Raw genomic sequence first — 21893 nt, 5'->3', positions numbered from 1 at the left:
AAGTAGCTGAGAAGACCAGACCTGCTCAATTGGATTAATGAAGCCATTATGTTTTTTTTCTCAGGTAGTGAGAGATTGTGACTGGGCTGAGGATGGTTTAATTTGCATTTGGTTTCTAGTGTTCAGGTACCCTAGATGGAGATATGAATGTTCCTTTGGTTATGCACAGATAGAGACCTCAGTTCAGCTGTGTGGTGGGTCAGTGCATTGGGAACCTGTTCTTTTTTTTTGCAATGTCCTTGTTGGAGGTGTGCTGGTGACCACGTCTATAATGATATCAGTAGTCCATGTGGTCCTTACACTTGTATTTGGGCAGCAGGCACAACAGCAAGAGATGAGGGTTGATGACGGTACGGTGGCACTGGTAATTTGTAAGCCAACTGTGCTCTGATTGGGCTTGCCCCCTAGATGTCAACACATGGAGAACGTGAACATTTACATTAATCCCTGACACCAGAGCTGGTGACCCCTCATTTTGTTCTCCACCACCCCTCCAGCTTTCCTGGAGAGAGTGAGAGGGGACAGATTTGCTGTTGGGTGATACCGTGGAAGCATTTTATTACTCCATCCCTTAGTTGTCAGGCGCATTTGAATCATGCCGCTGTTAGGTTGGCCAAATTGAGACTGAAGGACATTGCAACGGTTGTGATTGTCATAGTTGTCTTTGGGAAAACCTTTTTTGTTGTAGATTGAGTGGACTCTTGCTGATATATAGGTTACTGTTGGGTGTGAGGATCACAGTGGACAGGTTAGGCTAGGTCTACTTATCAAAAGTTTTGTTTCGTTTTACTGATTTTGGTTGACATTTATGTGGTGAATACTTTTAGCACCTCTTTGTCGCAACAATTTCAACATGTTTCAGCCACACATCAGATGGCAACATCTTCCTTCCGGTTGAACAAATCTGAGACGACACTTTTGACGTCATCAGTCAACATTCACTCAAGATCGTGTCTCAGTATCAATGTTTTACAAAGTAGGTGGGCCGTATGTGACTTGTGCTTCAATGGTTTGTATTGGTTTGCCTTTAGGAGTGTATTTTGCGAAGATGTTGACTTCTCCCTCTGGGCTCATACCAGAGTAGCACCTGATTTGAATAGAAAATTGATGGCTGCCCAGACAGCTTTAGATGTCAAGGGAGGCCGTGGGTGGTGTTTAAAGATTTAACAGATTTTTTAAACACATGGGTTACCGTTGCTTACTGAGATGATCCTGCAGTATTTACAGTAACTCTGGCAGTTGTAGAATTGGCCACCTGTAAATGGTAGGCTAACTTCTTTATCTGGGCGTTTTGTATGTCTGTTTTTCTCCTCATTTTCTCATGAGAAGAGACAACTCTCTTATGGAAAGTGCCCCCATGTTCCCTGTTGCTATGGTGTCAGTGGCAGCCCTCGTAGGCTTGGTTGTAAACATATCAGGACTGTTGTAAATAGCTCACTGTCTCTTCATTTAGTGTTGTCCCACCATAATGCCAGCCCTCTTTATCCTTCCTTGTCTCTTCAAGTGTTGTTTCTCCCCCTGCCCTGTCTCTTCATTTAGGTTGTCACATCCTAGATGTGCTGTGTTGTCCCACCATGTGAAGGTAAGTCTATTCTTTTATCCTTCCTTGTCTCTTCATTTAGTGTTGTCCCACCATAATGTAGCCTAGCCACCCTGCACCTTTATCCTTCCTTGTCTCTTCATTTAGTGTTGTCCCACCATAATGTATCCTAGCCACCCTGCACCTTTATCCTTCCTTGTCTCTTCATTTAGTGTTGTCCCACCATAATGTAGCCTAGCCACCCTGCACCTTTATCCTTCCTTGTCTCTTCATTTAGTGTTGTCCCACCATAATGTATCCTAGCCACCCTGCACCTTTATCCTTCCTTGTCTCTTCATTTAGTGTTGTCCCACCATAATGTATCCTTCCTTGTCTCTTCAGCCACCCTGCACCTTTATCCTTCCTTGTCTCTTCATTTAGTGTTGTCCCACCATAATGTTGTCCCAGCCTAGCCACCCTGCACCTTTATCCTTCCTTGTCTCTTCATTTAGTGTTGTCCCACCATAATGTAGCCTAGCCACCCTGCACCTTTATCCTTCCTTGTCTCTTCATTTAGTGTTGTCCCACCATAATGTATCCTAGCCACCCTGCACCTTTATCCTTCCTTGTCTCTTCATTTAGTGTTGTCCCACCATAATGTAGCCTAGCCACCCTGCACCTTTATCCTTCCTTGTCTCTTCATTTAGTGTTGTCCCACCATAATGTAGCCTAGCCACCCTGCACCTTTATCCTACTTTGGCTGTTTGTGTTTTTCTCAATGGCCTCCATTTCTATTTGACAAGCTTCCAATGACAATGCAACCAACCTGTTGAACAAGCTGATAGAAAAAGGTCGGTGAACACCGTAACAAGACAAGTGGTGGGAGGGGAGGGGGACAGAAGGGGTGTTAACAGTCATTCAGCCAAAAACACAGTGCCACGCCCCAGGTGCTAGGGCTAGTGAGAGCAAGCAGCAGGAATGTGAGGGAAATGAATGGGAGTGTAAGTCCTGCCTTTCCCATGGTGAGTGGTCTCTCTTTACACTTTTACTTCGACATAGAGTTGTGCAGTCAAAACTGAACACAAGCGTGGCACATGCTATGGGAACGATGTTTAACTGTGTGGACGTTTTGAGATCAACTTTGCCTGGATTTGCCTCGAAAGAAGGTGAATCTTTGAACAGTAGGCTGCATGTGGCCGATCATAGGCTTGGCAGAGTTAGGCTAAATAAAGTGTACCTGTATCTTAATTATAATTTAAACCCTATCATCAATGCATGTATAGTAACCGCATTCTTTCTTTGAGAAATGGGATGGTAGCATCTTCCCTTCATTCATTTTCGTTTCGAAGCAGATCAAATAAAATAATTGGCATCTTAAATCCAGTTTTGGAACTGAACTGGTTCACTTTCTGAACTCTGTCAGAATAGGAGAGGAAATGAAGTTATCCTCATTTTCAGTCTGACTTGATCAAGTTCACAGAACAGCAAAACAGGGTGTAAGAATATAGAGCGTGTTAGAATGGAGGCAACACATGGTGTCAAGTCGATATGTTTATTTAGCCAGTTAATGATATTGACCCTTGTTTTTCTTTTCCCCATGCGAAAGGAAAATCGTGTTTAGCGATGTGAAAAGAAAGCACTGTGCTCTGTTTGCGAGGGAGGAAACTATGCAGCAGAATAGGAATTTTCACTCTTTATAAAGTCCTGGGACTGTGGAAACACTAAAACAGGCCAGCCACTGATTCGAGAGCAGAGTACATATTTTCTGTCTGTGCGGTCTGCATTCTGTTTACTGGAAGGGCCCCGTGCAGAGTGCACATGTTCCCGACTGGTAGAGGGACTGGTAAACGGAGCGGCAGACTCAGAGGATTGGAGAGAAAGTGTGTGTGTTTCTTCATGCCTTTTCTGAAGGGGTTACCTAACGTAGAAGCATTAATCCACACCAGATCTGCTTGTGCTGCTCCAACGTGAAGCTTGGGCGAGGAGGCGGCAGAGATTGTCATTTTCAGGCCCCTCTGTGTGGGAAACTGTGTGTTCATCCAGAATGAGCAGTGCTGTGGGACTCCCGAGGCCTGTTGGCTGGTTTTCACTGCTTGCTTCCCAGGTTCGTCTGTAGTAGACAGCCAGCGGTAACAATGGGAGGGTTAAGTATCTGACACACACACCAAACCCCGGGACTCAGCTGCAAGTAATTAAAGCTGGCAGTTGGCAGAGAGTCAGGCGACTGTAATGGCCGCTGTTAGTTCATACCATAATATTTGGAAGATGAATAGGGTCTGGTAGTAAACGTGTTGTCATGTTGTTGACCTAAGGCTTTCTAGCTCCCCTCCCTCTGTCCCGTTCGCCCTGAGGGGGGAGTCCGAGGGAGAAAGGCCCTCTGTCAGTCCTGCTCTCTCTACTGTAATAAGTTCTGAAACGCTACTTATTGACATGCCAGGGCATTTGCTGTGACCTGCATAGTCTTGTTTTATCCCTGAGGTGTTACCATCTCAGGTTTGGAAGTAAAAGATGGTTTCCTTCTCAGAGAACCCTCAGCAGGCCATTCATTTGATTCTACTTTGATATGATTGCATGGATTTATTCAGATCTGGTGTTGCAATCTCAATCAAAGTGAAAAGTAGCTTATTGAGCTTTTTGTCTTGTAAAATATAAAAAGGATCCGCAGGGGCTTTACTAGGACACAAAATGCAATCGATTCAAATGATAATTGGGATAGGGAATTTGATGCTAAGTAGGACTTGTTTGTTTAGGCTGACATTGGCCCTATAGTCCCACTACGAGATATGAAGGTCTGAGGACTGGGGTGGTGAAAGAAAATTCAACTTTTCAATTCACATTACATCCTTGCTTTACCTTTTGTTGTGGCTGGCAACACCACATTCTTTGTCCACAGCTCAAATTTAACATAAATATCACAGTAGCCACTAGCCAGTAGGCACAAACTATTCAACATTGACATACTTTTCTTCTAAAACATATTACATTGTTGAATAATGCAACCAAACCATATTACACTCTTGAATAATACAACAATTCACAAACACGTATGTGCAGAAAATGAAAGGGTTTATTTCTCGTCTATAGGCTACACTCGTTACATTTTAGCTTCAAGACAAAAGCACAGAGTTGCTATAACGGCATGTTTTCATCAAGTAAATTTAGGCTATCAAAGCTGTTTTATATGGAAGCCCATAACTGCCACAAAAAAAAGAATGCTTCATGATTTGTCAAAGTGCACAATTAGTCTGATCTGCAGTCTGATCAACTGGGGTCTACTGATAACAACTACAGCTGCAGGTAGCCTAGAGAAGCCTATGCGATCTGATCCCATCTGCGCCTGGCCAGGGGAAATGTAACATGTTTTTATAGCCTACGCTATGTATTTATAGGAGGGATGTAACGATTCACTCGATTTTCAGATGTTTAACGTCGGTCCGCAAACCTCAAAAAGATCCAAATGTAGCATGCATCCGTCAGAAAATCGATTCTAACATTGCGAATCGCCGGTTCAAATGTGTTTTTATGACAACTGATGTGTCCTCATTCACTGTCGAACTAGCCATATAACTGTGTTGACAGTCATTGATCTACAAGTCATTTTGCCAAACAAGCCCAGGGATTATCAGGAACCTAGTCAAACTGCACACTGTGCCCAGCTTTGCGTTCTGACCAACGCCAGTTATGCTCCCTGTCCCTGCAGGATCATGTACATCTGTGCGGCACCTTCAGCATTCAAATGCTAAAAGGCCTTGCACGATATTGGGCTTTATTATTTGAGTGACAACACGTGTAATTTGCTCAATTGTTATCAATGTGCTTCCAATAGATGTTTCAATTGTTCAGGTTCACTATCAGCAGTAGTTTTGCTTTAATTGATCAGTGCACGCTGAGTGTACAAAACATTAAGAACACCTGCTCTTTCCGTCACATAGACTGACCCAGGTGAAAGCTATGATCCCTTATTGATGTCACCTGTTAAATCCACTTCAATCAGTATAGAGAAGGGGAGGAGACAGGTTAAAGAAAGACTTAAACAGGGTATGGTAGTAGATGCCAGGCATGCCGGTTTGAGTGTGTCAAGAACTGTGTGTCAAGAACTGAAGCGCTGCTGGGTTTTCACACTCAACAGATTCCTGTGTGTATCAATGTTCTACCAACCGAAGGACGTCCAGCCAACTTGACCCAACTTTGGGACGCATTGGAGTCAACATGGGCCAGCATCCCTGTGGAACGCTTTCGACACTGTAGAGTCCATGCCCTGACAAATTGAGTCTGTTCTGACGGCAAAAGGGGTGCAACTCAATATTAGGAAGGTGTTCCTAATGTTTTGTACACTCAGTGTATGTGGTAATTAGATATACAGGGTAAAGGGTAAATTTCATAACAAGGAATCACTTTTGGGAGGTGCTCGGCATTACTAACACAGGAAGAGAATAGAAGCTCGCTAAACAGTTGTGCTATATATTCATTAGGTATGTCATAGCTAATTTGTTAATGATAAATATTGATACATTACTTGCTCAAACTTAATCTGCAAAAATGACAAGTTAATTAATAGGTGATGGGGATTTCAAAGTGGGGAGACAAGAAACATAAAGCTACATTGCCCCCCTAATCTGGTGGTAGATGCCTAGTCACCCTTATGGCTCAGATCAGGTGCCTACACAGTACACACCATAGACATACATCACTTACAGACAGACTGGCAGATCCTGGCTCAGCGAGGCCCAACTCATGAGCTTCATCAGCAACAGGTTTTTAATTTAGAATGGAAAATGTGTCACGTCTTGGTCATTGTATTTTGTGTTTTCGTTATATATTTGTTCAGGCCAGGGTGTGACATGGGTTTATTGTGTTGTCGTATTGTTTTTTTTGTAGGCATTGGGATTGTGGTTGATTAGGGGTGTGTCTAGTTTAGACTTGGCTGCCTGAGGCGGTTCTCAATCAGAGTCAGGTGATTCTTGTTGTCTCTGATGGGGAACCGTATTTAGGTAGCCTGGGTTTCACTTTGTATTTCGTGGGTGATTGTTCCTGTCTCTGTGTAGTGTTCACCAGATAGGCTGTAATTAGTTTTCACGTTCCGTTTGTTGTTTTGTATTTATTTAAGTTATTTCATGTATCGCTATCTTCTATATTAAAGACATGAGTAACCACCACGCTGCATTTCGGTCCGACTCTCTTTCAACAAACAAAGAACACCTTTACAGAATCACCCACCACACACGGACCGAGCGGCGTGGTAACAGGCAGCGACAGCAGGAGCAGCGAAGGGAGGACGTTATGGACAGCAGAAGTATGGCGTATACGACGTGGGAGGAAATAGACAGGTGTGCGGTCGACCCAGAGAGAGTGCCGAAGCCCGCCTGGGATTCGCTGGAGCAGTGCGAAGAGGGCTATAGGAGAATGGAGTTGGAGAGGCAATCACGACGGCGCAGAGGAAAGCCCGTGAGTCAGCCCCAAAATATTATTGGGGGGGGGGGGCTCAGAGGGAGAGTGGCTGAGTCAGGAGACAGACCTGAGCCAACTCTCCTTGTTAATCGTGAGGAGCAGCGATCGAAGGACTTCTGGACTTGGGAGGAGATATTAGACGGAAAAGGACCCTGGGCTCAGCCTGGAGAATATCGCCGTCCCAAGGAAGAACTGGAGGCGGAAAAGCGGAGAGGCGCTGGTATGAGGAGGCAGCACGGCGACGCGGATGGAAGCCTGAGAGTCAGCCCCAAAAATTTATTGGGGGGGGCTTACAGGGAGTATGGCTATGCCAGGTAGGAGACCTGCGCAAACTCCCTGTGCTTACCGGGGGGCTAGAGAGACCGGGCAGGCACCGTGTTATGCTATGGAGCGCACGGTGTTTCCAGTGCGGGTGCATAGCCCGGTGCGGTTCATACCAGCCCTTCGTATTGGCCGGGCTAGAGTGGGCATCGAGCCAGGTAAGGTTGGGCAGGCTCGGTGCTCAAGAGCTCCAGTGCGCCTGCACGGTCCGGTCTATCCAGAGCCACCTCCACACACCAGTCCTCCGGTAGCAGCTCCCCGCACCAGGCTTCCTGTGCGTGTCCTCGATCCAGTACCACCAGTTCCAGTACCACGCACCAGGCCTTCAGTGCGCCTTGCCTGTTCAGCGCATCCAGCGCTTTCCCCCTCTCCTGCGCTGTCGGAGTCTCCCGCCTGTTCAGCGCTTCTAGAGCCTTCCTCCTCTACAGCGCTGCCGGAGCCTCCTGCCTGTTCGGAGCAGCCTGAGCTGCCAGTCTGCATGGAGCAGCCTGAGCTGCCAGTCTGCATGGAGCAGCCAGAGCTGCCAGTCTGCATGGAGCAGCCAGAGCTGCCAGTCTGCATGGAGCAGCCAGAGCTGCCAGTCTGTATGGAGCAGCCAGAGCTGCCAGTCTGCATGGAGCTGCCAGTCTGCAAGGAGCTGCCAGTCTGCATGGAGCAGCCAGAGCTGTCAGTCTGCAAGAAGCCGCCAGAGCTGTCAATCTGCATGGAGCAGCCAGTGCCGCCAGTCAGCATGGAGCAGCCAGAGCCGTCAGTCAGCATGAAGCAGCCAGAACCGTCAGTCTGCCAGGATCCGCCAGACTCTTCCAGATCTGCCAGTCAGCCAGACCCTTCCAGATCTGCCAGTCAGCCAGACTCTTCCAGATCTGCCAGTCAGCCAGACTCTTCCAGATCTGCCAGTCAGCCAGACTCTTCCAGATCTGCCAGACTCTTCCAGATCTGCCAGACTCTTCCAGATCTGCCAGACTCTTCCAGATCTGCCAGACTCTTCCAGATCTGCCAGACTCTTCCAGATCTGCCCGACTCTTCCAGATCCGCCAGACTCTTCCAGATCTGCCCGACTCTTCCAGATCTGCCCGACTCTTCCAGATCCGCCAGTCGGCCAGACTCTTCCAGATCCGCCAGTCGGCCAGACTCTTCCAGATCCGCCAGTCGGCCAGACTCTTCCAGATCCGCCAGTCGGCCAGACTCTTCCAGATCCGCCAGTCGGCCAGGATCTGCCGGATTCAACTGCCTGGCTGGGCTTCCTCTCAGTGCTGGGCTTCCTCTGTCCCGAGCTGCCCCTCTGTCCCAAGCTGCCCCTCTGTCCCGAGCTGCCCCTCTGTCCCGAGCTGCCCTTCTGTCTCGAGCTGCCCCTCAGTCCAGTGGGGTTCTGGGTGAGGACTACTAGGCCATGGTCGGCGGCGAGGGTGGATTATCCCAGGACGCGTAGGGGAGGAACTATGACATTAATGGAGTGGGGTCCACGTCCCGAGCCGGAACCGCCACCATGGACGGACGCCCACCCGGACCCTCCCTATGGTTTTGAGGTGCGTCCGGGAGTCCGCACCTTAGGGGGGGGTTCTGTCACGCCTTGGTCATTGTATTTTGTGTTTTCGTTATATATTTGTTCAGGCCAGGGTGTGACATGGGTTTATTGTGTTGTCGTATTGGGGTTTTTGTAGGCATTGGGATTGTGGTTGATTAGGGGTGTGTCTAGTTTAGGCTTGGCTGCCTGAGGCGGTTCTCAATCAGAGTCAGGTGATTCTTGTTGTCTCTGATGGGGAACCGTATTTAGGTAGCCTGGGTTTCACTTTGTATTTCGTGGGTGATTGTTCCTGTCTCTGTGTAGTGTTCACCAGATAGGCTGTAATTAGTTTTCACGTTCCGTTTGTTGTTTTGTATTTATTTAAGTTATTTCATGTATCGCTATCTTCTATATTAAAGACATGAGTAACCACCACGCTGCATTTCGGTCCGACTCTCTTTCAACAAACGAAGAACGCCGTTACAAAATGAATGTGTTTATGCAACAAATGTTACTGCATCTCAAACCGTCAATTTGTTCTCTACTCAAACTAAAACGTATCGTTCATGTATTGTATCGGAGCCCATGTATCTAAATACACATTAAATCGTTGTGAAAGGGAAAGATGCACATTCCCAATTTATAGCCTAAAATGGGCCCATTTATTTGTGTTCTAAGAAAATATGAATGTGATTTATAGTCAATGTGGTTTATAGTCACACTTCGGGTAGCGAGGCTACCTAGTCCTTTTTAATCCAAAGTTGGAATGAATCCATCAACACAATAGTAATGACTTGCTGTATGAGCAACCCTGCATACAGTGAGCTCAGCCTTGTTTGTTTTTATCCAATCGCAGTTGTCTCTGAATCTGTGTGAAGGGTTGTAATGTTGTTTAGTTTTTACATATGACTAGATTTTTTACAGTGATTTATTACTATGTCATATGCTTCAAATAGGGTCCGGATTTGGTTAGGTTAGCCTACTACCAGATCAGGAAAAGCTCTAGGCCCCAGGAAAACCATTGCCCCCCACCCCACCACCACTCTGGGACCTGTGGTCTCTGAAATCACCACACAATGTTACAAATAACACATTTGTATGATCAACATTTGACATGTTTTAGGTGGTGGGGATGGGCTTCCATAGTTTTACATGGCTCAGGTAAAAACTGCTCTTGTATTGCCATTAATACTGTAGGAGTGTTGGCTCAATGAGACAATTCTGTTCGCACTGCCCTGCTTCAAGGGGAGGCAACTGTCGTGTCATGCGCTTCCTCCGAAGGTAACAGTTGAGACATAGAAAGTAAGCAAGTTTACATTTGAGTAATATGTGTAGCCAATGGTATGTTAGGAAAAGTCTAGTAAGTGTGAAGAGGCTCCATCTGCAGAACCATTATAGTCCTATTGAATGGAGGGAGTTGGAAGGTGTGAATGTGCTGGTCGTCATCACAAGTAGTGTAGCGCTTGAAGTCACCTCCCTCCACACCCGCCTTCCTCCAGTCCTCCTCAGCCCCTTTGGTTTTCAGTGTGGTGCTCATCAGCATACTAAACATGGCTCGGGGGGCATTGTGCTCTTGTTCCTCTAAATAGCTCCCTGCCATTTTTCAGGGAGGGTGCCGAGCGAGACGTCCAAGGCCCCTGGCACAGACACGTGGGGATGGGGGTTGGTTGGTGGTGGGGGCACCAGGCAGCAGCTCATAGGCCAGGCTGTGGAGACATGGCAGGAATCTGGACTGGGGCTGTATTTATCACTATGCTCTTGTTGTTATAGTACATTTATAAACTGCTAGGTCATTTTCCAGAGTGATGGCCAGGCAGGACAATGCTCTGGGCCTGGTACAGGGTCAGTGTCAACCGCCAAAGGCATGCTGTACCATGTTTACGAAGGTTATTGTCTTTCCCTGTTGAAATGTTTTCTTGATGTCTATAAGGAGAGCCTATGAGTATAGCCTATAAGTGAAAGGCATTTTACAATTTTGAGAATTGACCATCTTCCTCACATTTTGAAAAGGAGGAGCTGTAACTTTGCTGTATTTAAACTTGTCTTTTAGAATTCTGAAAGAGCTTCATGTACAGTAAATCTGCTGACTTCTTTGCAAGCTCTCTCATACTGTGAGATTACGAACAGCCTTTCAAGTGGGACTCGACTCCCCTCCCGAATCCTCCCTCTCTCATTTCTCTTCTCTCTCTACACAGAATCAGTGTATGACCTTCTCCCCAAAGAGCTGCAGCTGCCATCCTCCACTCAGCAAAACCCAGCAGCAGCCATGAGCCAGAAGAGTGGTGGAGAGGCGGTTCCTTCTCCCTCAGCTCCCCTTGACTCAGGTAAGCCCCTCCTCCTCTACCCCCTCTTCTCTTCTGCCTCCATGGTAACAGTGAGCAGTGCTGGTAATGGTTCCATCCTGTTTCCTGGAGTCAACCCTTCTTTAGGCTACCTGCAAGATCACTTCCAACTACATTAGGGTTAGGCAGCACACAGTCTGTAACTGTAGGCTTACACCTGCATGTAGAGAGTACAGCCAATAGGCAAGGAGCAGCTGCTGAAGACCGGAGTTATGAGGCCTTATTGCCCTCTCCCTTGGGCGTCCTGTGGCCCTCAGCAAACATACTGCACGCAATGCCAGCCAGCCATCCCTGGGCCCTGGGGGCTTGCTCACGTCTCTGAAGACTGTGAACAGTTCTAACTGTGAGTGATGGGAACGACCTGTTCCTGTTTTTTTGTTTTGGTGTGCATTATCCCCTGGGTTTTACACAGAGATAATTATTGCAGACATGCGGAACTATGAGTACCTTTTATATCATGATCTGTTGCTGGTTGCTATAAACCTCACAGCTCAGATGTAATCAGCTCCAGCTGCAGCCCCTTTTTAGAATCCCTATCAGAGGGCTAGACTGAAAATGAGCTGTCGTAAAGCATTGCCTTGTTTTGTGCTGAAACAATGATTCTATACAGGGACTGTAGGATCCAAACATCTCTTTATGACATAGGCCTACAGGTTGCAAGCAGATCAGAAAGGCCTCTATTAATCTGCTTTAGAGTAGACATTTTTAAAGGTTTTCCCATCAGGGCGTAGGGACTGTAACACACAATCAGAGAGGGCATTCTTGCTCTCCATAGAAATCCAACTTCATGATCCTAGCTCAACAATTGGCTATAAAGATTGCACTGTTTTCAGTGGTTGGGTTATGCCAAAACAAAGTCATGCCTATAGTCCTTGCTGGGAACACTGTGCCTTGCAGTTGGAGTCTAAGGAAACTCTTCATTCCATGCCGTTGGAGGACACCCCTGATCCTTTCGGGGCACACAAGACCTACAGTCCCCATCTTCTTGGGCTGTCTGAATGATCTTCAATACGGCAGTCTGTCTTTTTGGGGTCCACTAAATCATGAAAAGCTAAATGTACCCCATTAATTGACAATTGCAATTGGCTCTCAGTCTGTTATTGTACATTTGTGAAGATAAATGTTATAAAAATGCAAACCATCTCTCTTTGGGACAAGTCAGAAGCTGGGTACAAAACCATTTCGGTACTGCTCACAAAATCATTGTTTGAGATCCAAAAATGTGAAGTAATTCAGTGATCTCTCTTTGCAAAATTCCAGAAATATCACTAACTGTTTACTTATGTGTTTTGCAGCTTTTTTGCTTAACCAGTTACTGCCACACCATTAGTTCAAGTAGTATCTTCTGACACCATGCATCAGTCTGTGTAAGGCTAAATAGTACATCTAGTACACTACAGTACTTCCACATAAGGAATCCAGAAAATCACTGAAACTAGTGGTTGCAACTGTAGGCCTAAATGTTAATTAACCCAATATCATATTCAAAGCAGGAGGAAAAAATATAAAACAAAACACCTTTTTCTGGTTAAATTTGTCACAACCTGAACGTTCAAAATGCAATTCACTTTAGCTCTTTTTACTCTGCCCTTACCAAAGTGCCCCGGTTTAGAGTGAGTTTCAGTAGAACCAGAAGTCTGTTGCCTTCGGACATCAGTGCTTCAATGCAGCCAATGCAGCCCTCAGACAAGGCGGGACAAACTGGCTGTAGCTGGAGGAAGGTGAAGTATTTTTCAGTTTACATGAAATTTAATTTGGGACTGTAGATTTTACTGCAAATTGGCCTTACTTCTTCTGGCTATCTCTTCTTTTCACTTTTTTTGTGAACTTTATTTTGTACCCCAAATCTTTGGAATCAAGTATTGAAAAAATACTTTGACATTTAAAATGTAGGTTTCTATTGGTTCTCTGTCAAATGAGGACAACTCTTTAATTTTAGGCTGTCCAGCAGTTCAGGTTATTATTTTTTTGGTCACACCAGACAATTTTGCCCATCGCTTTGGCTCTTTGTTCAAGTAGTTTCTCCCTCCCCATATCCCTGCACAGCCTTCCTCCACTTGCCACCATATAGCTCTCTGCTGAAGCATCTCTGCCCTGGCCTTTTTACATCTTTACTGTTCTGTGCTGTTACTGTACTTTACAAGGCGGGTGGGTGCATGCTGGCTGTGATATTACCCTACTCCCATCACCCATCCGTGGCCTGCCCTGCTACTTTCTATAGCTTGGCCTGGCTGTCACCACATCCCTGATGCCAGTGTGCTTACTGTTTAGCTCTATGTGGCTGCACACTTCCATGTTCCTGTTCCTATCCCTGTTCTTATCCCTGTCCTGCCACCCCTGCCTGTAACCTTAAGGCTTCATTGCGTTTGTCCTGTTTGTCCCCTCCCCTGACCACTCTTCTTTGAGATATGGCTGAATGGAGATGCAGCATCACTACAGGTTGACTTCAGCTGTTGTGTAGGAATGTTGGCTGTTTCTAGTCAACTCTGGCCATACAAAATTCATATTGCTTTTACTTTGCTGATTAGCTCTCCCTTCTTTTCAACTTGATGTAACATTTTATTGATTTCCATCTAGAAGTCGGAAATGGGCATGAATTATTTGTTGTCCGAGGTCAACTTTCTTCCTTGCCTTTCAGTCAGTCTATATAGTACTAATGCCAGTCCATTTAAGGGAGGTCATTTCAAGTAGTGCCCTTCACAAGAGAGTCTGTTTTTCCGTTTTAAGAGTCTTTTTATAGGTGAACACCCATTAGAGAGGGATGTTATTATGTGACTTTTTCCCATAATTTCATTCAGTTCATCTTTAGGAATGCTTGTTCTGTTCAGACCTTACCATCCCAGCCACTCCGTCTCCTGCTTCCTCCCACCCATGCTAAAGGGTCCGAGTTTGCTTGTGCCAACTTAGCTTCTGCATGAGTTTAAAGTGGAAATGCATTTTATTTTACAAGCTCCAAAATGACACTCAGCCTGTACATTGAACAGCACCTGATCAATATCAGAATCCACACACCTCAGCAATATATTGACAAGTGAACATACTCCACAAAGCCTTTGAAATGTTGTTCTTTTCTTTGTTTCAATAATATTCAGCAAATGCACAAAGTTAATAGCTTTTTTGTTGATTGGATATAAGTTGTTTTGCTATTAATGAACTTAACTTGCATTTTAGCCCCAGAGGCATCGTGGTGGGTTGTGTGGCTGTCTTTCTATCAGTAGTGAAGACATTTAGTTCCAAGGGCTCTTAACCCATCAAAATTCACCCAGGGTGTTGAGTAGGTCCGTCTAAACTTTTAGACTTCTTATTATTTTCATTTACTGCATTTACAGTTTTTTTGTATTGTGTTGCAACTGAGTTTTTGATGTCAGTTTTGTTTCTTTAATTCTGCATTTAAATGGTAGTGGAACACAGTGTGGAGTTAAAGGGACATTTAACAAAATATATATCTACTTCATATTCATCATCTCCAGCACCACACCAACATCGACATATGCAAAGATTTTGCATTTCTGTGTTTTGTAGTAAAACATATCAAGATATGGTTTTCCAATGACATCAACCAATTGGTAGATGATGTCTACAAATGTGTCAATTGTACAATGCACAGCGATGATGTCATTGGAAACACTTATCTTTTTTTTTTTTTTTACTACAAAACATAGAAACTCACCATTTTCGCATTTGTTGATGTTGGGGTGGTGCTGGAGATGATGAATATCACGTTGGGGTAAAAAAGGTTTCCTTTAAGGGTAACAAAAAGCAGAACTTTGGCTTGAAGGAACATGCAATGGTCCCATAGATGGAGGCATGGGTCTTCGGTAATGCGTTTACAATAAGAGCAAATGTTCTATGTTTATTTGAAAATGTATTAAGTCTATGCTGTAATACACCTTGAATCCTATTGCCTCCATCTGCTGGTGCTGTGCAATAATCACATTGGTTATAAGAGCATGGTGATTTGCAGCCACTTTCAGCATTTTTTGTGAAGTGGAAATTGGTAGGGTTTGTGGAAAGAATAGCCTACATATATTGAATGATACTACTGGTACTACTATTTTATGGCCAAACCAAATAGTTTCAGTGCCTTCAGAAAGTATTCATACCCCTTGACTTATTACACATTTTGTTGTGTTAAAGCCTGAGTTCAAAATGTATAAAATCATTTTTTTCTCTCAACCATCTACACACAATACCACATATTGACAAAATGAAAACATGTATTTAAACATTTTAGCAAATTTATTGAAAATGAAATACAGAAATATTACATTTACATAAGTATTCACACCTCTGAGTCAACTTTCTAGAAACACCTTTGGCAGCGATTAAAGCTGTGAGTCTTTCTGGGTAAGTCTCTAAGAACTTTCAACACCTGAATTGTGCAACATTTGACAAATGTTTTATTATTATCAATTATTTTATATCTTCTTTTTTTAAAGCACTGTCAAATTGGTTGTTGATCATTGCAAGACAACTATTTTCAGGTCTTGCCATAGATTTTCAAGTAGATTTAAGTAAAAACTCTGCCACTTGGGAACATTCACTGTCTTCTTGTTAAGCAACTCCAGTGTAGATTTGGCTTTGTGTTTTCGACTATTGTCTTGCTGGAATGTGAATGAATCTCCCAGTGTCTGATGGAAAGCAGACTGAACCAGGTTTCCCTTTAGGATTTTGCCTATGCTTAGCTCCATTCCATTCTATTTTTTTATCCTGAACCCCCCAGTCCTTAATGATTACAAGCATACCCATAACATGATGTCACCACTATGCTAAAATATGGAGAGTGGTACTCAGTAATACTCAGTATGATTTCACTCAGTATTTGCACATTTGCACAGCTTTTCCTCCTACATTAGCTGCAGTGAAATGTCTCCACACATCAGATAGTGCCCGTGGCATTTTCCTGTTAAGATTAGAAAAAAATGAGTAAAAAAAACAAATACAATTCTATGTACAGATAAATAGTTAAGCAGTTAGATTAAACAACTCCTTTGTAAGATAAATGTTTTTAAATTAAACATGTATGGAAACAGGTGAATTAACAATCCTCAGTTAGCAGGCACAAGCAAGCTAAAACCCACATGGTAGCAAAAACTAACTAGCAGAAATTAACAAGTTAAAAATGATTTAAACACACTTTTCTGTAGGCTACTATTTACTAGTTCACAAAAAAATAATGTATGTCACATAAAATCAATTCACCTGACCCTTTGCAACCCTAATTGTGGCGTAACTACAATGTTGTTGATCATCCTCAGGTTTTGCCTATCACAGCCATTAAACTCTTTAACTGTTTAAATGTCACCATTGGCCTCATGGTGAAATCCCTTAGCAGTTTCCTTACTTTCCGACAACTGAGTTAGGAAGGGCACCTGTAACTCTGTGGTGACTGGGTGTATTGAAACACCATCCAAAGTGTAATTAATAACTTCACCATGCTCAAAGGGATATTCAATGTCTGCTTTTTTAAATACTTTTTTCCCTTCTTTGCGAGCATTGGAAAACCTCCCTGGTCTTTATGGTTGAATCTGTGTTTGAAATTCACTGCTCGACTGAGTGACCTTATGTAATTGTACATATTCAAAAATCATGTTTAACACTATTATTGCACACAGAGTGAGTCCATGCAACTTATTATGTGACTTGTTAAGCACATTTTTCCCTCTGAAGTTATTTAGGCTTGCCATAACAAAGAGGTTGAATAATTATCGACTCAAGGGATTTTTTTTTTTTGTAAAAATATGAAAAAAATAATTCCACTTTGACCTTATGGGGTATCGTGTGTAGGTCAGTGACAAATCTCAGGTAAGCGATTTTAAATTCAGGCTGTAACACAACAAAATGTAGAAAATATCTACCATGTGAATACTTTCTGAAGGCACTATATAAAATGTGTTCATAATATACACCATTTTATGTATGAAGTTTTCTAGCTTCAACCTATCTGTACTTTGTTCCTCTGTGTGTCTCTGTACCAAACCTCCTCAGAGTAATTATGCATGAAGCCTTCAACCTTTTGTCCTCAATCTCCCTTTGACTATTGAATTGCAATGCATTTCGTTAACCATAGTATTATGCACAAACGGAGCAGGTGATGACTCAAAATTCAAACAAGAAACTAATCCTGAGTCAGCCATTTTGGTGGTTATAGCTGTTCTATTGGCCAGCTGTCTTTTTCTTTTAGAATGGATGGGCTCCTATTGAACAGGATGTCTTCATTAGCACCTGTGGCTCAGCATTTCAAGGTTATCAGATGTACTGTGCTGTTTGCAGGTATAATAGTTTGTCAAGATCAAAAGGTTTAAAACCAGGCAATGCTTAACGAGGGCCAGTTTCCTGGACCGAGATTAAGCCTACTCCTGGATTAAAAAGAATCTCCAATGAAAGTGCTTTTTAGTCCAGAAATAGACTTAACTTGACGTGATGATGACCAAAGACACATTAGGCTTTAAAGAGGCTAAACAACAACGGGTTAAAAGGTGTCTGTGATAACTGCCTCTTCCTGTGGCCAGGTGCCTTTCTCCTTTGATAAATCAGACTTCCTGATTTGAAATGATTTATACCCTGAATAAAGAGATGCAGCAGTGCTCTCCTCCGTCTTCCCCATAGGTGTCTCTGGGTTTTCTCTTCTTTAAGACCTGGCTACATTTTAAACAAACAATCAGCCAGCCTTGCTTGTTTAAACTAGAAGGCTAATGGGGGTGTGGTAGAGGGAGAGACGGAGAGGGAGATTCTATCCAACAGTTCAACTGCTCCACAGCACAGGCCAAAAACAGAGGGATTTCATTCTCTCCCGCAGCGTTTGCTGTCCTGCTGTTTATTACACGGTTGTCTTTATTTTCATTACACTCAAAGCAGGGCAACTCATTTTTAGATGAGACAAAAATAAATTTCCTCCCTCCTCTGGACAGACAGCAGGACATAAAAGGGCAGTTGTTTGAAATGTGTACACAACTCACGGATGGGACCATTTACTCAGGCATATTTGCCAATGTACAGTAGTCTACAGAAAGCTTTTAGGCCATATAAATAAGTCAGGAGGGAGCAGAGTAAGAGCTGTGAACCTTTACCAAGCTGGAGGGGTTTACTGGACTGGGTTTCTTTGAGGCCTTTGTTTCTCCAGTTTCTGTGAGTGTTTTTAAGAGTGTGGTGAGAGGGCGCTCAAAGTGGCTGCAAATCATTCACTGTGGTTCCAATCTTAGGAGGGCCTGTATGTTTCTCATGTTTGTTACGCTTCCTAAAATCTGCATGAACAGCACATCATGAAATGTGTTTCAAAGGAAAGCTTCATATTTAGATTTTCTACTTGACATCATTTTGTAATGAACTAATCCATCAGCATTTCAAAACCACTGTTCTGTTAATTATTGTTTTTAAACTGATTTTCATTTAAAATGACATGATTGTGAAAATGGAACTAGTTATTTTGCAACCTAGGATCTGCATGTGGGGTCTGTGGGAGGAAGATTACAGCTGCCATGGGGAACAAATTGCTGTCTTGCTGGATCCCAATCTAACTAAAATGATTCCTGTCTCTTGAATAAAAAAATATAATCTATTGGATAAAATAGCTGCTCCCAACCATCTGCAATCAGGTGGAAATTGTTTGTCTGTTTGCTAGATTGTATGGATTTCTGCAAACAGAAGCAATGTGTTGTATGTTTTGAAAGCATTCTTGTTCATCAGAGCATAAATGGATGTATGGCTTTATACATTTCTTCTGTTTATCATGGCAACTCTACAATAAGTTCAATCAGTTTAGCCACTAAAATTAATTAGAGAAAAATAAAAACCTATTAAAGCTAAATTGTGCTCCATATTGTGGCATGGTTCCTACATATGAGTCCATTTGGAATGGGCAAAGTGAGCGAGTTTGTGGGTGGAATGTAAAGTGACTGGAATTTCTTCATAGACAATGCACCACATTGGCTTGTACTGAGTCATAGATATCTGGAATTCTTCCAATTACCAACAAAAAGCTATCTTATTTTTCAGTCATAAGCACTGTAGTTACCTTTTTTGAATGAAGTGTAACCTAGTTGCACCGCTTTTTATTTTGTATTTGTTTTTATTAACATGTTGAATTCACAGTATCGATTAAGGTTTTACAAATTAGGATAGCTTGTCTGCCTGTCCTCTCACTCCTCTCCTTTCTCCTGCAGCAGTCTTCAGGATTTCACCTCCATGCTCAGACCTTATCCCAGGGCTAGCCTCTCCTCTCCCTTTCTCCTGCAGCAGTCTTCAGGATTTCACCTCCATGCTCAGACCTTATCCCAGGGCTAGCCTCTCCTCTCCCTTTCTCCTGCAGCAGTCTTCAGCATTTCACCTCCATGCTCAGACCTTATCCCAGGGCTTATCCTCTCCTTTCTCCTGCAGCAGTCTTCAGGATTTCACCTCCATGCTCAGACCTTAGCCCAGGGCTAGCCTCTCCTCTCCTTTCTCCTGCAGCAGTCTTCAGCATTTCACCTCCATGCTCAGACCTTATCCCAGGGCTAGCCTCTCCTCTCCTTTCTCCTGCAGCAGTCTTCAGGATTTCACCTCCATGCTCAGACCTTATCCCAGGGCTAGCCTCTCCTCTCCCTTTCTCCTGCAGCAGTCTTCAGGATTTCACCTCCATGCTCAGACCTTAGCCCAGGGCTAGCCTCTCCTCTCCCTTTCTCCTGCAGCAGACTTCAGGATTTCACCTCCATGCTCAGACCTTATCCCAGGGCTAGCCTCTCCTCTCCCTTTCTCCTGCAGCAGTCTTCAGGATTTCACCTCCATGCTCAGACCTTAGCCCAGGGCTAAGCCCTTAGGCCACCAAGGCTTCCATTTCGTCCATCATATCATCTCTAGTATACTGTCAAGTATTGCGTGTTTGTAATGCTTTGGATTTCTTACCATGGGGGTGTCATGAGCTTTCTCCAACTCCATGTTTTTGTTGCCCTTTTATGCCAGGGACAAGCCCTACACTAACCAAACAATCCAGTTTGTTTTCACAAAAGTGGAAGATGACAATCTACCATGCAGCATCTGCCATTTCACTTGCTTGAAGCTGCACTCTACTGTACCCTGCATTGAGGACCTGATAACTAGGAATGCTTTTGAAATGTATTTAACATTTGCTGCCATTTTTCAACCCTCGCTAAGGTTTCCTAAGGTGTTTTTAGGAGGACTTTCAGAAAAACATATTGATCAGGAATAGAATGAGACCCTTGAATGACTGTTCCATTTTCACAAATACGTTTTGTTCAACGTAGTTTTTGTTTATTTTTAAATTACATTTGAATGTTCAGCTCTTATTGCTCATTCGCTGTCTCGTTTTTATTCCAGGAAGTTCCCTCTGAAGCAGGGAGTGTCTGCATATAAAATGGTCTGCAGTTCTCTGCTTCATAGGTCAGAAGCTTGTTTATCTTGTCTCTGTGGCTACGCTCAGTCCCAACTAAATTGTTTGAACCTGTATGAGAAAAAGCTCCATTTGGCACGCATCATCTTACACACCAGATAATCTTCATTTTCATTTGAACATCCCTCTACATGTAGATTTCCCAGTTAATTTCTGTTTATGGCAAATGCTATTCAAAATCAAGTCCCAGTGTCACTGAAAGATGGCGAGAGAATTGGATTACTGCACGTACTGGGGAACTATTTTTTTGCAGATTGAATTAGAAACTCTCAAAGTATCCATTTCAGATAATTAGAAATACATGTCAGTAGATTCATGACTTTTTAATTTACATCATGTCCTGTAATCGGACTCTTTCTCACTTTTTTTTTTTTTTTTGTCAGAACACGTGTACACACATACTCACCTACACACACTCACTCATCATGATGCAATAAAAGAAAAGTGAAAATTATAATTGGATGATCAAAGAAAGCAAAAAAAAAAACGAGAAAACAATCATGCACAAATTTCGCTGCTTGAATGGGACTGCTAGCCAATGCTGGTTGGGATGCCTTTATTTACTGTCCAATTGTATACACTGTAGATGCCACCAACGTCTCCTCTTCTATGACCATGGGAGGCCCTCGCAGTGCTTTTCCCACCTCTTCCAGCTCCACCATGCACTCCACTACTTCAGCCATCGACCAGACCTCTGCTCACACCAGCATCGCCGCTCCAGACGAAGGTGTAAGTAGCAGAGCGGTGGCCGAGATGCTTGGAGCCGAGGGCGGGACTGGCAACAGTGGGAGTGCTGGTGGCGGCAGGGCTGGCGGCGAGAAAGGAGGAGGGGCAGGATCCCTAGGTGGAGGAGGAAGAGGGGGGGCATCCCAGGAGGCCCAGCAGCATCAGCAGATGACCCCCTCCAAGAGGCGGACGGTGCTGAACATCTCGCCTCCGCCCGAGGACCTGTTTGACGACAGCCGCATGTCCTGCCAGGAGGATCAGCTCCAGGACTCCGAGCAGAGCAACAGCATCTGGATGGATGACTCCGCCTCCAACTTCAGCATCGTCAGCTCCAGCTCCTACAACGACAACACAGAGGTGCCCCGGAAGTCCCGCAAGCGCACCCCCCGCCAGCGACCCGGGCCCAAGCCTGCCTCGGCCGAGGAGGCCAGCATGGACGTGTTTGATGCAGACAGTGCCAAAGGGCCTCACTTTGTGCTCTCACAGCTGGGCTCAGACAGCAAGGCCTGTACCAAAGGAAGGTGGGTGCCCCTGGATCTCTTTTACAGTGAAATTAGCCCATGTGGAAATCTATCTAGCCTACCATTTACTTCCTTTTAGTCTGCAGAGGTAACTTTCCTGTTATTTTACATCTTTGAGATGGCTCTA

General features: G+C 44.1%; 1 protein-coding gene across 1 annotated transcript in view; it reads left to right on the top strand.

Moving 5' to 3' along the window:
- The window catches only part of LOC135559444 (nuclear factor of activated T-cells 5-like), a 67170-nt gene that overhangs the window by 31938 nt on the left and 13339 nt on the right, over nucleotides 1–21893 (top strand). Inside the window, exons 2-3 of the mRNA XM_064993601.1 lie at nucleotides 10988–11116; nucleotides 21106–21766. Of these exons, the coding sequence (XP_064849673.1) occupies nucleotides 10988–11116; nucleotides 21106–21766 (790 nt within the window). The remainder of the gene's footprint in view (nucleotides 1–10987; nucleotides 11117–21105; nucleotides 21767–21893) is intronic.

This window comes from Oncorhynchus masou, chromosome 2 (assembly GCF_036934945.1).
Source record: "Oncorhynchus masou masou isolate Uvic2021 chromosome 2, UVic_Omas_1.1, whole genome shotgun sequence".
Lineage (NCBI taxonomy): Eukaryota > Metazoa > Chordata > Actinopteri > Salmoniformes > Salmonidae > Oncorhynchus > Oncorhynchus masou.
This window is presented reverse-complemented; position numbering and strand designations above follow the sequence as displayed.